The 24,180-nt window shown below is 43.2% G+C and overlaps 2 protein-coding genes and 1 non-coding gene across 3 annotated transcripts; 2 read left to right on the top strand and 1 right to left on the bottom strand.

The window, feature by feature from the left end:
• Nucleotides 1–15,033: 15,033 nt before the first annotated feature.
• Nucleotides 15,034–17,118, bottom strand: LOC135496142 (uncharacterized protein K02A2.6-like). The gene is made up of 2 exons (XM_064785290.1): nucleotides 16,428–17,118; nucleotides 15,034–16,127 (listed from the first exon to the last, which is right to left on the bottom strand). The coding sequence occupies exons 1-2, from the start codon at nucleotides 17,116–17,118 to the stop codon at nucleotides 15,034–15,036; spliced, it is 1,785 nt and encodes a 594-aa protein (XP_064641360.1).
• Nucleotides 17,119–17,593: 475 nt separating this feature from the next.
• Nucleotides 17,594–17,712, top strand: LOC135496414 (5S ribosomal RNA). The gene has a single exon (XR_010448670.1). It is a non-coding gene; the product is annotated as a 5S ribosomal RNA (ribosomal RNA).
• Nucleotides 17,713–19,591: 1,879 nt separating this feature from the next.
• Nucleotides 19,592–20,615, top strand: LOC135496141 (uncharacterized). Its single transcript, XM_064785288.1, has 2 exons — nucleotides 19,592–19,742; nucleotides 19,981–20,615. Exons 1-2 carry the CDS (start codon nucleotides 19,592–19,594, stop codon nucleotides 20,613–20,615), a joined length of 786 nt encoding a protein of 261 aa, XP_064641358.1.
• Nucleotides 20,616–24,180: the final 3,565 nt, after the last annotated feature.

Raw genomic sequence — 24,180 nt, 5'->3', positions numbered from 1 at the left:
CGCCAAGGCGACTTATTTCTGTGCCCGGATTGTAACAATATCCGGTTCAATTCAAGCGCTGGTCAACTGACCATGAATAATGACAGACCTGACTCAGATGTAATAAGGCAACTCAAAGATATCCTTGGTGTTTCCAAAGCAGACCTGGAAACCATTAGACTGTATATATGCGTACTCACAAAAGGATATAAGCGACACTCTAAAGAAATTAGATACGGACACTCTTACCGCATTACATAAGAAACTTTGTGAGGATATAATTGTGCAATTTCCGCAGTTTAAGGATAGTCGTATCGTCAACAGGCAGGCGAAACACAAGATAGAGGAGGACGTATGTAATATGGGCTACAGTCTGGTGAATAAGCAAATAACAAGGGATCTTGATAAGATATTCGTTTGCAAGCAGTCTCAGTCAGTGAACGAGGATGAGACATCATATAGAGAAACTGAACTGTCAAATATGATGAAAAATGTCCGGACCATACTCGAACGGCTCGCTACGGCAGAGAGCGAGCTTAAATCAATGAAAAAGGAGAACGCTGCCTTAAACCAAAAAGTGAAAGCCTTCGAGAACTTTCGCGCTCAGTTCGATTCCGAACCCTTGAAGGGCGGCGCCCTAGATGAACCTTCCTCTTCGTCCGAGAGTGACGATAGCGATAATGATGATAAACAACCTGATACACTTTTGCCAGCAAAGGAAACTTCCCCTCAGAGTGTGGCGGGTGATAGGCCTAACTCTGTGAACGAGAAGGACCACATGACTGCTTAGGCTGATGCCGACGCTCCTGACGAGGCTTTTCAATTACCCGCAAGACAAATCAAACGGCAGAAACGAAACGACCGTAAACGATCACAAAACAATGCTGCACTGGTTGTTAGCCAACCTGAAGGCAACCAGGGAAACGATGCGGAAACGGTGGAAATGTCGGATGTTTACGTCGGGCAGGTTGACCCAAAACACACGGTGAATCATATAAGCGAGCATGTGCAATCAATGGGCATCCCCAACGTGAAGGTGTCCATTCTCGGTAACAAAATGGCGTACAAATCATTCAAAATTAGTGTTCCAAAGGATGCTGTAAGACTGGTACTGAATTGTGATATATGGCCCACTGGTGTGGTGGTGCGGCCCTTTCGTCCGACCAGCGAGAGGCTGCAAGCAGCGTCCTCCCGGCCATTTCGGCAAGGAGCATCAGCAGGTGGACGCATCCGCCTCGACAAACCAAACTGGGATAAATCACGAAACTATGATCGACGCCAATCAGGGGCCCGTTCAGGACAGCGGCAACGGAATACGTACGAATCACGTGACGAGAACCGGCGTGGCTACAGTGACTCCGAGTTCCGTCCAGGAGAGTGGCAACGGAATACGTATGAGTCACGGGATGAAAACCGGCGTGACTACAATGACTTCGTGCTCCGTCCAGGACAGTGGCAACGGAATACATACGTGTCACACGACGAAAACCGGTGCGACTACAATGACTGGTCCGAATACCGAAGTGAAAGATACTGGGTTTCAAACAGTCGGCAGACTATATTCTGGAACGACTAAATCAAGTCAGTATTTTATGCCTTAATGAGACATGGTTGAGGCCTGGCGAGATCTTTTTAGTGGATGAAGTTAGCAATCGTAATAATGATTCACAGGCAACTTATAAGTCCTTTTCAAAGTCAAGTATGAACGATTTAGACGCGAGTTATACAGGGAGGCCGTTCGGCGGCGTCTCAATCATTTATCAGGAGTCTCCAGATTATAACTGTTATGAAATTGACGTCGACAATCCTCGGGTTGTTTCTATAGGCATTCGTGATAATACTGGTAAACTAAAGACTGTTGTTGTGAACGCTTATATGCCTCAGGCCAGGAACATAATAAAGTTAAATCATGTAGCATTGTTCCCCTACAAGAGGGCAACGTGAGTGACCATTTGCCAATCGACGTTGTTTTCACTCTGGAGTGCAGTGACCCCGAAGTTGGTGGCTCAAAGTGTAAAACATATGTGAGAGATAGTAGGCCGGTCTTTCCTAAAACGTGTTGGCAAAATAACGCAAAAACCGAAAAGTATCGGTCACTTCTAAATGAAAAATTGGCGGCATTAAATCCGTTGCGCATAGATAAGCTTTGTGAAATGGAAGCCTCTGTGAATGAGTATATCGATGATGTTAATTCCGCCATTCACGAGGCCTGTAGTGAAGCTGGATGTACTAGGTCAAATGGTTTTAAACCCAGAAGGTTTTGGTGCCCGCAATTGGGAGAGTTAAGACAGAAAAAACGTTTCTGGTGGAAACTCTGGGTACAGAACAACAGGCCACGACACGGTGCAGTTTTTGATTGTTGGAAAGCGGTGAAAAAAACAATTTCGTAAGGCCTGTCGAAATGGATTGAATAATGCTGGTCAAATGAGAAACGAACGCTACAATAGGCTATTTAGAGACAGGAAAATGGATGTTTTTTTGGAAAATTATGAACAGAAAGAGGGGGGGAAATCCCCCCTCGACTTTGGTGCCGAATGACTTTGCCAACTTCTTTGGAAAAATTATGAAGAACTCGGAACCATATACTGAATTTCAGATGAACATTGCAAATATAGTTAGAGATAGGTATGAGACCTTATTGGCACAGGAGAGGGATGAGTGTGTCATATCCCCCGATGATAAAAGCTCTTCCACGTAATACTGCTCCCGGTTGTAACGGAGTGACAACAGAACATTTACTGTATGGACTGTCAGAGGAATTATGCGACCATCTATTGGCTATTTACTCTTCCATTCTGACCTGGGGGGGGGGGGGGGGGGGGGGTCGTACCGCAGGTGTTCGCTATGGGAATTATTGTTCCAATTCTAAAGAAAACAATTCTGGATCCGAACTATCCCAATAATTGTCGCCCCGTGACCCTCAGCTAAATACACACCAAGTTGGTGGAGGGATTTATGACACCGGATGATGTGTCTTATGATAATCAGTTTGGGTTCAAATCTGGTAATGGGATAGAACTCGGCTGTTCATTAATGCATGATTTAGCAGCCCTTGCCAGTAGTGATGGGTCGCCTTTGTTTGTTTGTTCGCTAGATGCACAGAAATGCTTTGACAGCATTTGGCATGATGGCCTTTTTTACAAACTGTGGGATAAAATCCCTAATCATCACTGGTTCTTCTTGTATAGGTGGTATGGTAAAATGAAGGCGATGGTAAGATGGAATGGTGCTTGTAGTAGGGAGATAAGTGTGCTCCAGGGAACTAGACAAGGGAGTAAACTCTCTCCTACTTTGTTTAAGATATTTCTGAATGATATGTTGTCTATGGTTACCGATGCCAAACGGGGTTTCTGTATTGGCGAGGACCATTACAATTCGACGGCTTATGCGGATGATGTAACGTTATTGCGCTTGACAGTCAGTGGTCTCCAAGAATTGATTGATGTACACCCTTGTCGGAAAGTTTAAGGACACCAGTTTTTTACAATTTTCTAAAAAACTACTGGGCCAACTGGAACCAAAGTTTTATCATATCTGGATAAACTTCTTGGGTATCATTTACAATAGGTTTGGTTTTCATTATCAATTAGGTAAAAACGTTATGGCCGTTTTTCCAGAGGCATGTTTTTTTTACTGTTTTGTCTGCAGATTTTTCTGCCATTTTTTTGCAACATCATTTGGGCACATCAACTAAAACCAACTTCTTGCAAAAAGTTTTAAGTTTGGTCAAGGGTTTTTAGGAAAAAATACAGTTTTTTTCCATTTTCTCAATGATATTTTGCTGGCCAAGATGACACCTTTTGACACTGGCCCAATGACCATTACAGTGGTTATTGCTCACAATGATTGATGTGCACTCCAGCCAAATCCTCACCCCAGGTCAGATTACCTGACCACATCAAACAATATGATGTGCACCTGGCCCAGGGCCTCAACCCATTTCAGATTACCTCATCACAGACAACAGGCCAAACCAATTGCAGTGCTGTTTCTTTCTACTGTAAACATTCCTTGTCCTGTGTATTTAAGCAACAAGCTAAACCCTATGCCCATTATTGCTGTCCCGGGGATTGCTGTCCATTGCGGACCATGCCTTTATAGTTAAAAGTAATTATTTATTCCTGGGCTTTGATTTATGTCACCATGAAGCATAGGGGAGACAACCAGTTAACGGACTTGCAAAAAATCGCATATTAGAACTCAGAGAAAATGGGTTATCCTATAGAAATATAGCAGACCACTTAGGATGCAGCAAGACTGCTGTGTCCACATGGGTAAATCGACAACAAACTGATGGCAACACAAGAGTGAGAGAGAGAGCAGGAAGGCCAAGATCCACAACTGAGAGGCAAGATCGGACTTTGGTGCGTCGAGTCCAACAAGACCCCTTCCTCCTCCCAAGGCAGCTCCAGGATGAGCTACACCAGCAGGGGACAAGAATCAGCCGGGGGACAATAAGAGAGAGGCTGCGCCAGGCAAACTTGATGGGACGTATTGCTGCCAAGAAAGATATCCTAAGTGATGCCCATAGAAGACAGCGCTTGCAATTTGCCCAAGTAAGATGATTTATACAAAGTGTAGTTTCTAAAATTATGCCTACATTTGTTTCCATTGAACACTAAAATTGTTTTATTAATATCATCAAAGACACAGGAGTTTTGAATGACTGAAAATACCCAATGAGACGGACTTGGAAATCTGGCATTTCCCCTCCCCTGTGTTTCAAGATGAAATTATCTCATGCTCGTGCAAACACAGAAAACAATACATAATCAGCGCCTTATTTTCTTTTCAGGATCATCTTAATTGGACAATAGAACAATGGAGGAGAGTAGTTTTTACAGACGAAAAGTCATTTGAGGTTGGAAGACATGGGCAGGTCTGGTGCCGTCGGCTTCAGGGTGAACGCTACAACGCAAACAACATCAAGACATGCCAGCGGAGTGGGAGGTTCACAGTGTTAATCTGGGGCTGGATGAATGACCGAGGCAACGGAACTCTTCAAAGGATACAGGGACGGTTCAACCAGATACAGTATCGTGAGATACTAGACAGATGTCTTCCAGATATGCACCATCACTTCCCAGATGGATTCATTTATCAGCATGATAGCTAGGCCTTATAAAAATCAGCTCTGATAAGTTTGAACAAGCAACTGGCAAGATGTTCAGTTCACCCAAGGTCAAACACAAAAGCTGAACTCTACCAAACCCACTTTCGATTCCTTTTTATAATTTGTATGGCAGGAGTAATTTCGGTCAACCAAGCAGGTTATAAAACTTTCCCATGAGTTTGTGTTTTACCATGCTGTTCTCCCATTCATAACATATTGGGACATCCTGCATTCGCAACATTATGATTGATACTTGCTTACAACATTCATTTTCAGGTCCCCTATCCACACGGCAAGAAACATTACAGCGTTTCTGCAGGAGCAGCCCTTTGCTGTCATTGACTGGCCTCCCAAGGGCTGTGATATGAACCCAATTGAAAATGCTTGGGGAGTGATGGTCCAGAATTTTAATTATGAAGGGGTGCGTAATGGTGATAATCTGTTGGAGCGAATTATGGAAATATGGAACACGCTTGGGGCAGAGTTTTGGGATGGGTTAGTGCAGTCGATGCCAAGACGGATGCAAGCAGTCGTTGATGCTGAAGGAGGGTGGACTCGCTACTGACTGTTTTGACTGAATGGAATATTACGAGCTGACCAGGAAGTAGTTTGAGCTGTAGTTGTGGTGATAAAAATAAAAACAGTTGTGTGCTACATTATTATCTTTTTATCTTATTTTGCTCATCAAAGTCGCAGTGCAGTGTTTGCAATGAAATACCAAGGCCACAGTCATCCATATACTGGTACCCCCCCCCCCCCCCAGACTTTGAAAATAATTTTTGATCACAATAACACAGAGAAATGCGCAGAAGCAGAACGAGATGGTAAACACTGTAGTAGTATGTGGAGGCCTACCTCCCACACTCATTACAAATTTAAACGGAACCTAATGTGCACCAGTCGAGATAGCTTTTAGAATTTGGTGTAGCAACCAAAACTTCTTCAGTATGACAAGAACTCCATCATGTAAAACATTTTTTGAATCGCTCCAATTGCATTGCCCTGACTTTTTCAGCCTACACACTGTGGTAGGACACAGTTCAGTTACAGTCTGATTCACTCAAGTGGAGAAAGTTCCTGACCAGAGTATTACCATATCAATAGGAGTTACCAAACCCAGGCAGACAATGCCGTTGGTCCGAGGGGTCATTACGAGAGTTGCTGAAAAGTCATAGCAATTGGGAGTATTTTTGGGGACAAAAACCTCAAAAAGTGGTGCTTTCCAACAATTTTTTAACAACAAATCTGTGCTTAAAGTTGCTTTGGTTATTGTGTCCAGATGATGTTGCAAAAAAACGGCAGAAAAACTTGCAGACAAAAAAGTAAAAAAAACATGCCTCTGGAAAAACGGCCATAACGTTGTTACCTTATTGATAATAAAAACCAAACCTATTGCAAATAATACCAAAGAAGTTTATCCAGATATGATAAAACTTTGGTTCCAGTTGGCCCAGTAGTTTTTGAGAAAATTGTAAAAAACTGGTGTCCTTAAACTTTCCGACAAGGGTGTACGTGGTCAATACTCCATAAGGTGGCGTTTTAAATTCAATGTGATGAAATCCCGATGCCTCATTATGGGTAAGCATAACTTTAAGAAAGACCCTGTATGGAAGATTTATGGTAGCTGTCTCGGTTCGGTGGAGCAGCTAGATATACTAGGTGTCAGTTACAACAAACTGGGTAGTAGTACGGACCATGTGAACAATAGAACTAAAAAATGCCGTGGAGCTTTCTATGGCAAGAATGACAAAGGTCTGTGTTACCCCGGTATGTGTACCGCAGCGAAGGTTTACCTATGGAAGCCTTATGTTTGGCTGTGAAACCATGTATATTTCAAAAACAGACATACGCAGATTAGAAACTACTCGGGGAAATATTTTAAAACGGGTACTTGGTTTGTCACGGAGAAGCCGTACATCCTTCTTGTTACGGGCCCTTGGAGTGCCAAAAGTTAAAGAGGTATTGGTTAAGAGGACTAACGGTTTGTTTACGAGAATAATGAGTGGTGAGTCACCCTGCTCTCGGCTGTATTGTACACTTTTGTCCAGATATATAATTACTGGCCAGTTCAAACCTCACACGTTGCTTGGCAGAATTTTTGGAAGTGGTCAGTCTCCCTCGGATCTTATTTTCGGCATAAATAATAATCAAGTGGAAGCCTCACCTCCTAATGGAATTGAAGATCCCATACGGTCTCTTATTTTCTCTGATAGTTACAACCGTAAAGCATCACTGCACCATAAGCTTGTTTGTCTCTCAGTGAAGGCCTCATAGGCCTTCGATGGTCATGTTTTGTGCCGGTGTAAAAGTAAAAAGTGTCCCCCCTGGAAAAAGTGTCCGGCCCTATTTTATTCTGCAATATGGTTCTATAGAGACCCTGACAGTCAATAGCTCAGAGATTGAAGCGCATAATAGAATCCTTTGTTCCCGGACATTTTATCCTAGGACATTTTAAACTTCTACACCGGTCTGGCCCTAGGGTGTTGGGTACAATGTATTTAACTGGTTTTTAAAATATTGTATATTTGTATGTCCTGCTATGTATTGTTACTGTAATGTCCTCAGTTATGGGGTTTTTGAATAAATAAATAAATAAATTCCTCATTAAGTTCTCTTACAAAAAACACGGGGAGGCGCCACCCACCAGGCTAGGTCGCACCATACACGCCGTAACTAGTCTGCAGTCTGCTCAAACCTGCTCCCGTGGAACCACTGCCACCTTTCGACTTTGCGTGCCTCATAAACATCTCTTCTATTGTTTTGTCAACTGTGCACCGACTACCAGGAACAAATGACCTTGCAACGCTAAGGCTCCTCTCCTTTGCAGTTCTGTAGCATTGGGATGTTACTCTTCAATTTTTGCGATGAACATTGAAAAGCATGTCAGTTAGCGTGCATAGTTCTGACCCCCAAAGCTGAAGAAGAGGTCAGGCATAAGGCACAGGCATTGGGCAATATGAATAAAAACTAGCAATTGCTTTCTCTACCGATTTTGAAGCATTTGCTTGTACTAGTATGAATAAAACCAGAGCAAATACCAGGAAAAAGAAGATTTTGCTCCACGTATTAGCAAACACTATTTAGCTTCTAGACATTGCTTCGAAACCAAGTAATTGCTTGTCTTCATATGAATAAAGTCTAGTTCATGCTCTTTACTTGGTAGGAAAAGCTTCGATTTTTAAAGGTTGCCTCAGACCAGACTTGAGAATTGAAGTAGATGGTCGGTATTCGCTATGGCTGCTTTTTTGCATGTTCTCCAGGAAAAGATTTACTTGCCACGAAAGGCATGTAGTCGTGCGGGGTCATATCGTTCACTTTATAGGTTTGACGAGGACCACGTCGAGTGGATGGCAGGGCATTAACTGTTGGATTCTGAGGAAACTCGTGGTGGGCGTTTAAATGCAAGGAACCAAATGGAAGTGTTTCTGCGTTATTTGGGTGACCCCGGGTTTCAGTCTGGTGTGGCGGAGGACAAAGACATCCACCAAAGTACCGTTTCCAAGACATTTGCGAAGTGCTTCCTCAGGTGACGGCAAAGGCCGGTCTTTGGATTAAATTCCCAACCACTTTGATAGAAATACGGCAGGCGCAGCAGGTCTGGCAGCGGAATTACCAGATTCCAGGTACTGTCGGCGCATTAGATTGTACGCATGTGAAAATTCTTAAACCAGGTGGACCCCGAGGGCATGGAGATGAGTACATCAACAGAAAAGGCGCTCCCTCCATCAACGTTCAGGCGACATGTGATGCTGCCGAACAATTTACGAGCATCGATGCGCAATGGCCAGGTTCCGTGCACGACAGTAGGATATGGAAAAACTCCGACATTCGAAGATTTATGATAAACTCTCCTCATCATGGCCGAGGTGCACTTCTCCTCGGAGACCAGGGTTACGGAATTGCACCTGTTGCACCAGAAGAAAACAGATTCAACCGTATTCATGCACATGAACGGGTTGTAATTGAGAGATGCTTTGGGCAAGTAAAACGCAGATTCCCAATCCTAGCCGGCCGTGTAAGGCTTCCTTTGGCGAAGGTTCCCAGCGTCATCGTAGCTTGCTTTATTCTGCACAACATTGCCAAGTATTTGAATGATGCACACGACGACTTCCCAGATGTGCCAGAAGACAGTGACAGTGAAGACGACGAGTCAGATGATGATGATGATGATGATGATGATGACGACGTGGTTGACCCTAGGGTGAGGCAATGAGGCCTGGACAAACGCCGCTCAATCGCGCAACTCCTGGAATAAAGCTGGGCTACAGGTAAAGCTTCGTTTATCACCTTAGCATGATTTGTGCCGCCGCCAAGGAATAGCTTACATAACATCATTGTAATTTGGAATAATAAGAAATGCTTGCTATCTTGATTAATGTTCTTTAATGATGACACTATGATGCTCATTACAACCTTAGAAAAATACAGTTATGGATTTCTGAATTATAGGCCTAACAATTCATATTCATCGATTCCCGAATTCGACTTCAGCTTTTCTTTCTGTAATCGGGCCACTTGTAGTTGCTCCAGCAGAACTAACCGTTGCAGTTCGGTCGTCGTTAGGTTTTCCGTTTCTTGAGTTTCTGCTGATAAACGTTTCTGCTTCTTTTCAGGCCTTGGGGGATGACGTCAACATTTTTCCTAGTCTTTTCGGAAGGCGGAAAATCGGTTCTTGAGGACGTGTCAGCCTTACCCACGAGATACGTGGCAGAACCCACTGCAGCAGAGGCAGTGTGCTTTTAGCTATACCAATGGACATGCCACCTGGAAACAAATTAATGTCATTTTAAGCAACACATTTTAAATATCCCAACGTACATGCCACCTGGACATAGTGATATTTGAAGTACATTCATAAACTTCAGACATTTGTATGTAAAACGACATTTCATTTTGAATTTCAACTTACCTTTCACACAATTGTTAGTTGGATTAGTGTCTGCCTGCATCAGAGACAGCAGCATCTGCTCCCACTTTTTCAGCACGATCGCTTTATTGCCCGTTCTTCTTACATCGGCCTTGTGCTTGACATCTGTCTTCATGTTTGTTAACTTTTTCTGCAATTGCTTCTCAGTCATTTCTTGTCCAACTTCCTCTTTGTATTTCTCCAAGAATTCCTTTAGCGCAACTTTTTTCTTTTCTTTTCTTTTGTTTTTGGGAGTTGAGATTTGCTCAAAAGGACTGGGAACAATCTCAAGATTGAGACAAAAGTCATTTGGAGGTCGACAGCCGCAGTATCCCCCGCAGTGTCGATGGATGAATCAGATTCCGACATCTTACCAGCAACACAGAGAGAAAACGAATGTCAGCCAATAAACATGTGCTGCAGAAAGGCCCTTTTGCCGTCAAAACATACCCTGTTGACCCCAACGAACAATACCAAAACCGCAAGATGAAATAGATCAACAGCAGTTGAAATGTGACTTACAGCTGGGCCCCATTCATGAGAAATGCGACATCGGCATTGACCTTCAAGTATTTCCTTGAAGACATTTAGCAAAGCATTTGCAGTGAAAGGTCCACATTATTCATACGAAAACAAGCATGATCTTCTACTTTTAGCAATTACTGCTACTACTTGAAGGATTGGCTTCCAAGGAAAAGCTAGTTTTTATTCATATGGCCCATTAAGCGTAGACGGTAAATTTGTTGATCTTCACAGCCTGAAGAAGTGACAGTGTCAGCCATAGCACATAAAAAGAGAGTTATCAAAAAACACTTGTTAATCTTCGAACATCAAGCTTGATACAGGGTATTCATAAACAAAATTTTCTCCGTATATATCTATAATATGTGAACAAAATGCGTTTAAATTTACCCTTGACCAATGTTCTGCCATCAGGAGAGAAACATAATAAAATTTTTCGCAAGAAAACTCGATTCGGTCACTTTTTCAATTTTTCCGAAGGGGCGTGCCCTTTTGTCCGCTGATGACGTCATCAATTAAATAATTTGATAATAACTGCTGTGCTAGGGAAGAACTCTCCAATACAAACATTTTGAGACCAGTTATGTTGGAATTGGACGGCTCAATGCGAAGTTAATAGCAAATCCATTTCATCTCTCCAAATTTATTAACGGTTCCGGAAACAACGGGCGTGGTCAAAAACTCCATGGGGCTACCTTAGGACCCACATTTTTTCCTGTTGCCATGCTTTTTCAGTCCACAGACCCAGGGGTAAATGAAAGACACCGGTTCTCGTCCGATCACCGAAGCCAAGCAACGTTGAGCATTGTTGGTACATGGATGGGTGACCGCCTCGGAATACCACGTGTTGTAGACTTTTGAGTTTTCTCTTCATGTCCCAATCATTTTGTTTAAATGAAGGGGTAAGCTACGTTATGTGGTCGCCATCGGATTTTGCGAAATGGAAATGCCAGCCAGGGGGCCAGCCTGTAGGTCACGCACCTGTATTTCACCAATCAGCTCACGGTTGTAGACGAAAATAGTTCAGTTTGAGACGAATGGGTGGTCTCACCATGCCCCTCCCCGCCCCCAACACTGAAATCATCGCACATAACGTGCAACGAAGAATTCATGGTTTGACAGGCTTGCAGCTGTACAGCTTTCCAATATGGCTGCTGTTCCCAACCTGCGCAGGCCTACTAACGTCGTTCACACGCTAGGACGCTTTTTGAGTTCAGAACGCTCTGGAAGTTGCTGCTAGTGACGTCAGTCCTCGTGACGTCATACCCGTCGGGACGTCATGCCAACCGATGACGTTTTAGACGTATTAGTTCCCTTTTGATTCGGGAGATGGCACTGGCGTCTCTGATGACGTCAGGGAGCCTCGGAGTTGTCTGCTCGTGACGTCACGCTACGTCCCTAGTGATGAAACGCCTTGCCAACCGATGGCGTGTTTGATGTTCAGTCGGCACTCTCTTCGTCCGATGTTGGTCCACGTGCAGTTCTTGAATGTGCCCCGTTTCTGTTTCAGTGCGAGCTTGCGTGAACTGTATGTGTACGCGTAGACTCCGTCGTGTAATGGACGCCCCAACCACGTCTGCAATGCGACGAAGCTGTGACGTAGGTGACATGTTCGTCACTGCAGGATTCTTGCTGGAACGACCAGATGAACAAAACAGGACCAACACGGATGTAGCCATTACTCCATACGGTTTATTACCCGCACTACGCATGCGCACATAGATAATATCTCATACAGCTTGTCTCACAAAAGAGGCAATACACTACAGTCCCCCACACTAACAGTTTACTTCACAATATTGGCTTTCTGACTTTTTTTTCTAACAAGGGAAACTGTGTAAAGAATACTGTAACTTAAACATTTCAAATCAACAAGTAATCAAGTTATCCTAATTAGGAATTCTAATTAACTCAGTTCTAGCAAGCATTAACAATCAAAACCTCTGAGAATTAGACTCAGCTCAATGTCTGTTGTAATGATTCGATTCTGAAGACAAACACCTAAACTTGTAAAATTACATGAATTGTCTCACTGGTAATTCCGCTTAGTACAACACAGAACATACTTTCACACAGTACCAAATTACAGTTCTGATGTCTCATCTTTAGAATAAACACGGAATACTAGTATATATTTGCAGGTTTGCATCTATGAATTGGAAACTACATGAATAACCAACACTTATGAGAGTGTTCCTTTCAAGATTATCTTAAATGTTGTCTACTCTAGAGTCTGAATAAAAACATGACTCACATAACTGAAATGTCTCTGTCTTAGCAGAATTGGTGAATTCTTTTACACTTCACAACCAAGTTAACCCTTTCAAGTTCTAAATTACAAAGTCTTTTAATCTGACATTTGACTTTCTCTCTCTCAAGGGATAACGTCTCTCAGTTGTACTCTCAGCTACTGGAGACACACTTGTGGAAGACAGATTGTGCACACCTGACCCATTTGGACTCATCTGACTGGTTTCAGACCTGGAATCTACAGATTCACCACTGTACTGTTTGCCAGGAGACGTAGTGTCTGAAACAACCAGAGATTTCGTTCTGCTGGAGTGGGGTGTCCTTGGCACCTCCTGAGACATATTACAGTCTGAAGAGACAGATTCGTCTGAATTTACCATAGGCCTACTTCCCCCAGGAGTAAACTCAGGATATACATCACTAGTATGACTAGTGTCTCTGTTGTCTTCATCAGCACCTGTGTGCTGGCTGCACTTGCGAAGATGGTCTGCATGCACAAACCTCGTTTTGCCATCAACATCAACCAAGTATCTAAGAGGACCTAATCTCTTAACAACAGCACCAGGAATGAATTTCACTTCCTTATTGTCTCTGTGATATTTCACACGGACCAGTTCATGCTTAGAAAATTCGCGCAAGTGAACACGGACATCATGATTGTTCTTTTGCTTGTCTTGTTTACGAGAAACTGTTTTACCAAAATCTGGTTTTAGCAAGTTCCATCTGGTTCTCAGTTTCCTCCTATTCAACAGTTCAGACGGCGAACAACCAGTAACACTGTGCGGAGTGCTACGGTAAGTGATCAGAAAGTTAGCCAACTTGTGGCTCTCAGACATGTAACTTTTAGAAGAATCCAGGAAGTGTTTTTTCAATGCAGTTTTGACAGTTTTGACACAGTTCTCAGCCTGACCATTGGATGCGGGGTGGTAAGGCGGAGTCAAGATATGCTTGATACCATTGGAGGCACAAAATCTCTCGAATTCCTCTGATGTAAAGGGAGGGCCGTTATCACTAACAATGGTTTCAGCGATGCCTTGAACAGCAAAGATGTTCCTTAAAACCTCGATTGTTTTCTCGGCTGTGGTTGCGGTCATGCGGACAACCTCAGGCCACTTGGAATAACTGTCAACCAGTATAAAGTAGGTTTTAGTCTACGTGTAATCTCGACCATGGTTTCTCGGTGTACTTCCAAGGGTACCGCGGAGATAATGGGGGGGGGGGGGGGGTTCGGGGTAGAGTCTGACAAACATCACAGTTTTTAACCACAGTCTCAATGCACTCGTCTAGTTTAGGGAACCAGAAATAGCTTCGTGCTACTGATTTGGAACGGACAATACCCAGGTGTTCAAGTGCAGTTCATTCACAAGTCTTTCCTGGTATTTTGGAGGAATTATTACTCTCATTCCCCATAACAGACAGCCTTGATCACACGAGATCTCGTTCTTTATGCGATAATAGGGACGGAACTCATCAGCCTGTTCCTCAGCCCTAATATAAGGCCATCCATTCTGTGCAAAGTGGTACACTTTTGACAGTACCCCGTCCTTCTTTGTGGCTTCAGCTATGTCCTCCGCGGTCACAGGTAGGACATTGACGTGTGTGAAGTAGTTGATTTTCTCTTCACATCCAATGCGATCATTTGAGTTTGTTGACGTAGGCAGTCTTGAGCAAAAGTCAGCATTACCATGATCAGCGGTACAACGGTACACAATGTCATAGTCATATGCCATCAAAATTAGACTCCATCTTTGAAGTCTCAGCGCTGCCAATGTTGGCACACCCTTCTTAGGACCAAATAGGACTTGCAACGGTTCTGAATCGGTAATCAGCGTAAACTTCCTCCCATAGAGGTACATATGAAATTTCTTTACGCCGAAAATTATGCCCGCGGCCTCACGTTCAATCTGAGCATAATTCCGTTCAGTATTTGTCAGTGTTCGAGATGCAAATGCGACTGGTCTCTCAACATTGTCTTTGCCGGTTTGTGACAAGACTGCACCTACACCAGTTGGAGATGCGTCTGTAGCTAGAATGAGCGGTAACGTAGAGTCATAATGTGCCAGGACCTTGTCACTAGAGATTTCCTTTTTCACTTCTTGTAGAATCATCTCGCAGTCCTCAGACCAGAACCACTTAGTGTCTGACCAAAGCAAACGGTGTATCGGCTCAAGTCTTGTTGATAAGTTCGCTAGAAACTTACCATAGTAGTTTATAAGTCCCAAGAGACTTCTCAATTCAGATTTGTTTGTTGGCGCTTTAGCATTCACGATAGCATCAACTTTGTCTTCAGTAGGGTGGATACCCTCAGCATCAATGCGATGTCCAAGATACTCGACCCAGGACATTTGAATCGACATTTGCTACGTTTGAGTCTGATACCATGCTTCGCTAGTCTTTCAAGAACAGTTTCTAGTGTAGCCAAGTATTCATCATTATCGTCTTCCCCGATAATGATATCATCCTGAAAACTACCGACATTTGGAAGTCCTGCTAGTACTTGATCGATCACCTTCTGGAAAATATGTGGAGCTGTCTTGATTCCACAAGCTAGTTTCCGATATCGAAACAAGCCCTTGTGAGTGTTCACCGTTAGATACTCACGAGATTTCTCATCAACTTCAAGTTGTGAGTACGCGTGACTCAGATCAAGCACCGTGAAACGTTTCTTTCCTGCAAGTTTGGTAAAGATGTCCTCCGGAGTAGGCAAAGGATACGGCTCGTCAACGATATGCAGATTAACAGTGACCTTATAATCGCCACAAATAAGCACACTTCCGTCTGCCTTAGGCACAACCACGATTGGCGATGCCCAGTTCGACCTGTCAACCTTTTCGAACACCGTAGATGTCGCCAGACGATCCAACTCTTTTTCCACTTTTTCGCGTACGGCATACGGAACAGGCCTTGGTTTGAGAAACACCGGTTTTGTTCCCTTTTGAATTTGAATTTCAGCCTTGAACCCTTTGATGGTTCCAGTACCTTTCTCCTCGAAAACATCTTTGTACTTTCCTAGCAATTGATCAACACTGCACTTTGTTTTTGCACCACTGATCGCGAATATTTCACACCAATCAAGTGTCATCTCATTCAGCCAGTTACGACCTAATAAAGACACTTTGTTGCGCTTGAATGACCTGTATTTCACAGGTACTGTTATTTCACCTAAAATGTCAATTTGCTGACCACCATAACTACGCAACTTTATATCGGAGGGTACACATTTCACTGAGCGGAGATGCTTATTATAGGTATTTTCACCTGTGATTGTGACGGACGCGGCGGTATCGATAGTGAACGCAATATTAACACTGTTAACTTTCACGTTAACCTTGTATTCACCATTTCCACGTTTATAATCTGCATGATAGATCGCTTGCAAAGAACCCGAATCCTCGTATGAATCAACATCACGGTTTCCTGAATCTCCGACGAAATGCGTTTTTCCACGTGATTTCTCACGAGGACCTCGGCCTCGAAAGTGTCCTCCTCAACGACTGTTTTTGCGACTACCGTTATCTGCATCAGCTTTGTGATTGGACGACGAATACAATTTTCGATCGGACGTTGTCGTTAGGCATGCTTTGACAAGATGCCCAATTTTCCCACAGCGATAGCACTTGACATTTTTGTGCCTGCACTGCTTGGAGTCATGATTACCATGGCAACGTATGCACTGCTGTTGGTGACCACGCGATGACTGTCCTGAACCTTTCTTGTGATCGACACGATTTACTGTACCACGGCTACTGGCTTCATGAGCATAACCCTTCAAATCTTTGTCAACAAGTTCCATGGATAACGAAAGTTCACACGTTTTCTTCCATGTCAGGTCACCTTTTGTCCATTCGTCCAAAAGACGCTTGGTAATCTTTTCATTTCTTACACCGTGACACAAAGTCTCAATCAAACGCTCTTCAACCTTCACTTCTGCTGTATATTTACAGTCAACCGTCAAGCGTTTCAAAGCAGCAATGAAATCACTCATGTTTTCAGAGTCTCTTTGCTTCCTGGACGTGAATTTCAGTCTAGCAGCGAGTGGCGTACTAGCCGAAACGAAATGTTTATTCAAAACACCAACTAAGTCCTCATAAGACTTATCATTCACCTTATCCGGAAACACCAGGCTTAACGCAGTTTCAAACACAGCGGAACCAACCACAGTGAGCAGAGTGGCAGCTCTCAAATCTGCTTCAATTTTATTGGTCATCATCCAAAGTTCTAACCTCATTTGGTAGTTCTCCCATTTCTCCTCCTTGGGATTAAATGGTCCAACATTACCAATGATGCCTGAACGAGCAGCAGGCGCCGCTGCAGCACCTGTGCCTGGATCTGGAGGAATCACTGGCATTGTGACCTCACAGTGCAAAATGTACACGAGAGTCACAGTGTGTCAATACACACAACAACACACTACGCAATGTATGCAGCTCAGTGTCGGAAAACGGGGCCAGCCAGCTGTCGTCAAGACGCGGCTCTGAAAACACACAGTTCACTTTGATGACCAATTCAAGGGGCTACGATTGTTAATTGGGGTCTTTTCTTTCATTTGAACGATCCTCGTCGCCACTGACATGTTCGTCACTGCAGGATTCTTGCTGGAACGACCAGATGAACAAAACAGGACCAACACGGATGAAGCCATTACTCCACATGGTTTATTACCCGCACTACGCATGCGCACATAGATAATATCTCATACAGCTTGTCTCACAAAAGAGGCAATACACTACAGTAGGCAAACATCATTCCTCGGACCCCAAAATATGACGCGTTATAGTAGGCCAAGTGATATATTAAGTAACCAAAGCATCGCCGCCTCTAATGTCTACGACCATATCACGTTGAAAACACCGGTTCTCGTAAAATCACCGAAGCCAAGCAACGTTGAGCGTGGTTAGTACGTGGATGGGAGACCGCCTCGGAATACCACGTGTTGTAGACTTTTGGTTTTCTCTTCATGTCCCAATCATTTTGTTTCTTCTTCCTATGTACGATTGTTAAAATGAGGTCAGGCAGCTGTATTTCACCAAACAGCTCGCGGTTGTAGACGAAAATAGTTCAGTTTGAGACGAATGCGTGGTCTCACCATACCAGTTGAATGGTATTTTCCATTTAAAATATACTTCTTCTTATATTGAGAATAAGGTGTTTTTAAAAGGATGAAAATGATGGAGTTTCAGTCAAATTGGCTAGCTTGTGTGGTTTTGGGGCTCAAATTTACCGGTGTGGTCAAAAAGCTGATTCGCGGGTCAAAAAGTAATCAAATTCTTGTATGTGCTCCGTTTCTGTTTCAGTGCGAGCTTGCGTGAACTGTATGTGTACATCTACAGTCAGGATATTGGCAGGTGCCACTGAAGTCCATTGAGGATAAAGAGAAAACTGCCTTTCTCACAAAAAAAGGACTATTCCATTTTACGGTTCTTCCTTTTGGTTTGTGTAACGCTCCCGCTACGTTTGAGCGACCTATAGAAAGGGTCCTTCGTGGTCTTCAGTGGGAACGGTGCCTACTGTATCTTGACGATGTCCTTGTGTTTGGTGCCACTTTTGAGGAAACAATTTCCAACTTGGACAAAGTTCTAGCGAGACTGCCGTCGTCTAATCTCAAGATCAAACCCAGCAAGTGTTCTTTACTCCAGCCTTCTGTACAGTATTTTGGTCATGTTATTTCGGGTCTTGCCATCCACCCGTTGAAGTCTAAACTTGAGTCTATTCAGGCCTGACCTTCTTTGTCCTCTGTTCCTCGTCATAAGTTACACACTGATGTGAAGCGTTTCCTTGGTTTGGTAAGTTACTACCGTAGGTTTATTCGGAACATGAGTGACATTTCTGCGCCACTCTATGAGCTCACTGAGGCATCTGGTAATCTGATTTGGACTCCAGCCCATGAGGCCTCGTTTCAACGTCTAAAGGTGGCACTTCTACACCCGCCTGGTCTTGCCTTTCCTGATGTGAAAGCTGGTAACTTTGTGCTTGGGCAGAAAAAAAACTGTAATCGGCTACTATTCACGATTGCTATCTGATGCAGAGAGAAAATATTGTATTACTAAGAGGGAATTTTTAGGTGTTGTTCGGTCTGTTGAGCATTTCAAGCCCTATTTGTATGGACAGCAGTTTCTCTTGCGGACGGACAACTCAGCCGTTAGTCATATGCTGACTCTTAGTGATGCTAACGAACAGATACAGAGATGGCAGTTGTTTCTCTCACAAAGTTTTCGACCATCCACAGCCCGGGAAGACACCATGTGAATGCTGATTTCATGAGCCGTCTCCAGTGTGACCAATGCGGCCGACAAGAAGTGCCAGAGCCAAATCGACCTACAGGCCATATTCGCAAGTTCCACCTTAAAGAATCGCCAGATGTACCATCTTGTACTCACACCAAGCAAACAGATGACAGCTTAGAAGAGGAAGTTGACAGGCTGATGCCAAGTTGCGGTGCAGTCACGACTCATGCACAGGCAAAGAGACTTCAAGACGTACCCAAGACAAATAACTCTCCCACCACCGATGAATCAACTTCGGTTAAGCTACCCTATGATGATCTTGCCAACCTGCAACTATCTGATCCAGATATTGGTGCCATCTTACAACTGAAGCTGGACGATTCTGATTAACCTTCCTACAAAAGTCTCTCTGGAGAAAGTCTCAGTGTGAAGACCTTGCGGCAACACTGGAGGCATCTCTTTGTGGATAATGGCATCTTGTATAGGAGGTTGGTAGTTCCGGACAAGCGGATGAAACACCAAATAGTCCTCCCTAGGACTGTTTGCCATAGTGTTATGGACCAATTTCACTCTGAGCCAACATCTGGTCATCTAGGGATGGTTAAGTCAATGGAGCGTGTGAAGCATCGTTTTTACTGGGTTGGATGGAGACGGGACGTTTCTCGCTTTGTTTCATACTGTGAGGCATGTAATGTCATCAAACGCCCACACAAGAAGATACCAGTCCCTCTGACACAGCAGCTTTTCGGTGAGGCATTTGAGAGAGTGTCCATAGACCTGATCGGCCCCCTCAAGGAAACTTCAAGAGGGTATAGATACGCGGTGACGATAGAAGTGGGTGGAGGCTGCTCCATTGCGGACGATGGAGACCGAGGAAGTCTGTCAGGCTGTAATAAAGGAATTTGTATCAAGGTTTGGATGCATGTATATATTACATAGTGATCGAGGAGCCCAATTTGTTTCTAAAATCTATTCCTGTCTCCTAGAGAAGCTTGGTGTTTCCCGTAGCCTCACGACGCCGTACAACCCCAAGAGGAATGGGCTTGTTGAAAACTTTAATAAGATTTTAAAGAGCATGCCGAAGACGTTTGTTTATGACCATAAGGAAAGTACAGGACAATGGGATGTCATGTTGCCAATCTTTCTTATGGCGTACAGGTCATCAGTACATGGTAGTACCGGAGAGACTCCCCACTTCATGCTAACTGGACGAGAGATGAAGGTGCCGATAGACCTGCTGTACACGAAGCCGTCTGAAGACATGACGTTTATTCCAATCTACGTCAGGCAGCTAGACGATAGGCTCAACAAGGCATATGCTCTAGTAAGGAATAACCTGAAATCGGTTCAGCGGATTCAGAAGAAAAGATACGAGACCAATAGTCCCGAGTATAGATCACTGAAGGAGGGCAACTTTGTTTGGTACTATAACCCGAGAAAGGCGTTTAAAGGAGATAAGCACTTACCATGGAAGGGACCCTATTTGGTTAAAGGTATCCAGGAGGATTTTACTGTGACCATACAGTTGAATCCAGAGGGAGAATTGTACAGGACTCATGCCGACAAGTTGCGAATAGCACAGGGTGTTGACATGGAAAAGTGGATGTGCAATGTGTTCTGAACTGTTTTGCGCCATACATGTAATTAACGCGCCATCATATTGCGCCTCCGCATCCTCAGCAGCGCGCGTCATCGATGACGCTTTCCTCAACAGTGCGCGTCATCCGCAGCAGCGGCATGTTTTAATTTCAATTCATCCGTCATCAGAGAACACCGCACATTTGTATTTTCCATTTTCAAAGTTCCGAAACAATATAAGTCGTAAACCTTCAGGTACGTTTATCTTAAATATCATAATATGAATAGATCAGATTGTATGTAAATTAATTTCTATTCATTGCCTTTTATATATTATGTAAGATTTATATCATTTTATTGACTGACTGTTCTGCACATTTCAGAATGCAATGCACTGTTAATAAACACGCATTAGAAGAATGACAACTTTGTTTCGTCCATCAAATCCCATTCGCCACACAATGGTTAGTTGTGCGTGTGCTCGAGTATTCGCGCATCCTTAATTCTGCATTATTGTGTGTGTGACAGGGTTATCACTGTAATGTGTGAGAGTGACGTATTTCCGATGTTTTGACCAGGAGTAATATCTCCCCGATTGATAATTGCAGTCTGGATGGAGCTGACATGGTGTGCTTGTGTAGTGTGCTTGCGTGTATGATTGATGGGCCTGAATTCACCCTGTAGGCCTATGCATGATTTGTTTGTGTTGCATGTTCTTCTGTTTTGCATGTCATTCTGCCGTCTGGATGAATTCCTGGCTACCACCAGCATTTGGCTGGCGCATAAATCATACCCAGTGGGGGTATTGGTATTTTTGCCACTGTTTTCTGTTGGGAGATCTCTCCTTAAAACGTAGGGACTACTTGGTATTGCTATTTTGTGCAATCTGAAATTTTGCAGCTGGATGGTGCTTGATACATGTGAGTTCTCTACGGTTGTCATGTTTAGTCACTCTGCATTTTGCTTGCATTTTTCTGTATACTAATAGGACGCTTAGTGTACATGATGTGTGTGTGTTTTATTATTATATAACCTGTCGCCACCTACTTTCATTTTGGATGTCGATTCTGTGACACTTATTGCCAACCTGCGTGCCTTTACACTCGTTCTATGTGACTGAACGCTATGAACTATCTAGACTGACTGGATTGCTGCCTGTTGTCTATGATGTTACTATGATAATATACATGTAGTATATTGACCAGGTTAATTCTGCTGGTCAAACTTTCTCTTATAGTCCAGTGATGATATGGAACTATTATTATGTTATATGACATGGACTGACTTTTGTGGTGAACATGAACTTTCACCCCATACAATAGGTGCTTACGGACACTGTATCAGTATTGATGTGATTACTCAGGATTCCAAGTTAATCAGCAGATCAACAATGCCACGCAAACGGAGACATGCGTGCCCTGTGATTCCGTCACAATCGTGTCTTATTCTGCATCAACTCTCGTCGATATCATTCTTGCTTAATAGATCTTTGCCTAACAATTAGTACTGAACTGTCCTGAATATATGGCGTGACATACGTTTTCTAAAACTAAGCATGGAAACTCGTGAAATAGTTGGTTGTGATTCCGTCACGTGATTCCGTCACGCTGGAAAATCTTTACCACGCTGTTGGCTTAAGTATTTTTCATACTTTGGTTCGGCCATATGGTAAAGTAAGGAAATTACTTAATAACGCTGAATGAATAGATGTGACAGAATCACTTAATAAAAGGTTGCGGCCGTGATTCTGTAGTGACGGAATCACGGACGTCACCCTTTAAGTGATTCTGTCACATCTGTTCAAAGTCCCTTCACTGCAAACTGTATATGTTTAGGACTCACGTGACTAACTTTTGCGAACGTCTGTATTGCAAGTTTGATATACATTGCCAAATTGTAGATCGATATAAACAGCAACTGTTTGCTAGGCTTGTTTGAAAGTCTCCTATTTGCCAGTTCTTAAAACATGGCAGCTACACAACAATACAAAGCAGCAGTAGCTCCAGGAATAAATCACTGTTCACTTCAGCTTCGTAATCGATTGTACCCCCACTTTATTGTGTTTTGTGTGGTGTTCCTATTCAATCAACGATGTGAGGCCTTATTATGTTGGTTTTAATTGAGAAGGTGCATTATAAGCGGCCTGTGAAATACCGAAGCGGAGACAAAATGGCGGCATGTTGTTTACGCCATGTGCAATAATCTTGGAGCTCAATGAGTACTCAGCTCGATGACGAGTAGAAGTACCTACCATATTTTTTTCAAATTTTTCATACCAGTAATAAGGGAGAAAACGCATTTCTTCATTTTTTACCTTTGGCCCCCTGGTGGCCAAACCGTGAAACATATGAGACCGCGTTTTGGTCTCTGAGTAGTGGTCACCAAGGGGTACATGTGTACTAAGTTTCAGTTCAGTGGCTTTAGCGGTAACAAAACGTGCCACCCATGTCTAACGACGACGGACGACGACGGACGCTGCGTGATGGTAAAGGCTCACAGGTGAGCCAAAAAGGAGAACTGTTCCAGAATATAGCGCAAAAGTACTAGAAAAAAAGTAGACTGTAAGGAAAGATCCCAAATATAGTGCAAAAAAGCTAGGAAAAAAACAGTCGGTGAGAGACAACCCAAAGAATAGAAAAAAAGAAATATCACAAGGTAAGTTATCTAAGCAAAACAGGAGGACTGTTCCCAAATATAGTGCAAAAGAGCTAGGAAAAAAACAATCTGTAAGGAGCAATCCAGAATATGGTGCAAAAGAACTCAATAGAATGCTGACAAAAAGAAATGACCCAGGTTTCAAAAACAAAGAAAAAGAACAAGGTGTGGCTTCGAAACAAAGAAGAAGGAGTAATCTGAAATATCAAGCTCATGAGGAGAAAACTCGTCCTATAGCCAAATATGGTGATAACCTGGATTCAAATATTGAAGAATTCCAAAAAACGATAGCTACAGGACATATATTTGTTTGTTCTTGTTGCCACCAGACATGGTTCAAAGAATCTGTAATAAATGTACAACAAGAGGCCCAAGGGCCTGGCGCTCAGCTGAGTTAATATCATTAATATCTTCCCGGTGTTTAGTTCATTATGCATGAAAATGGCATGCTCCATGGTATTTGATATCCTTTTGCGTTCACTACGGTACCAATGATTTTGGTTGACATAATTATGCCACTGTTCATTCCTCAATCCTGATCATAATTCGGGTGAAATCATCGTATGAAAATATTTACCGTAACATGAAGTTTATGCCATGAATGAGCATACTCATTGTCATAGAGTATTTTCCCGCGAATATTCAAAACTGCTTGGCTCCTTGCCAGTTAAATAACATGTGACTATACACAAAATAGAAAACTTTGATGGAAATTGTAAATCATTTTTTTATCTATCAGGGGAAAACAAGCTGATGATGATCAAGTAAATCATTCATGAGAAATTGTTTTGTTGCTGAAGCTTGCATGACGAAGTTAATGCTAAAACTTTTCTTGTGCTCTACTGCGCCACCGTAGTTTTCTATTTAGACCAGCGATGCCGTCATTTCTGGTGATTCCCTACGTTGTCCAATGAGAGCTTTTTAAAATGTGCCATTTGGTATTGTACAGTATG

Source organism: Lineus longissimus, chromosome 11, assembly GCF_910592395.1.
Source record: "Lineus longissimus chromosome 11, tnLinLong1.2, whole genome shotgun sequence".
Lineage (NCBI taxonomy): Eukaryota > Metazoa > Nemertea > Pilidiophora > Heteronemertea > Lineidae > Lineus > Lineus longissimus.
The sequence above is the reverse complement of the archived record's forward strand: the minus strand, read 5'-3'. Positions and strand labels throughout refer to the sequence as shown.

Coding starts and splice junctions, on each gene's coding strand:
- LOC135496142 (XM_064785290.1), bottom strand. CDS start 17,118: ATGCCAGTGATTCCTCCAGATCCAGGCACAGGTGCTGCAGCGGCGCCT. Junction 16,128..16,427: donor GCAGTGCATACGTTGCCATG/GTAATCATGACT, acceptor TCTATCATGCAG/ATTATAAACGTGGAAATGGT.
- LOC135496141 (XM_064785288.1), top strand. CDS start 19,592: ATGGTTAAGTCAATGGAGCGTGTGAAGCATCGTTTTTACTGGGTTGGA. Junction 19,743..19,980: donor TCTGACACAGCAGCTTTTCG/GTGAGGCATTTG, acceptor CCTGTCTCCTAG/AGAAGCTTGGTGTTTCCCGT.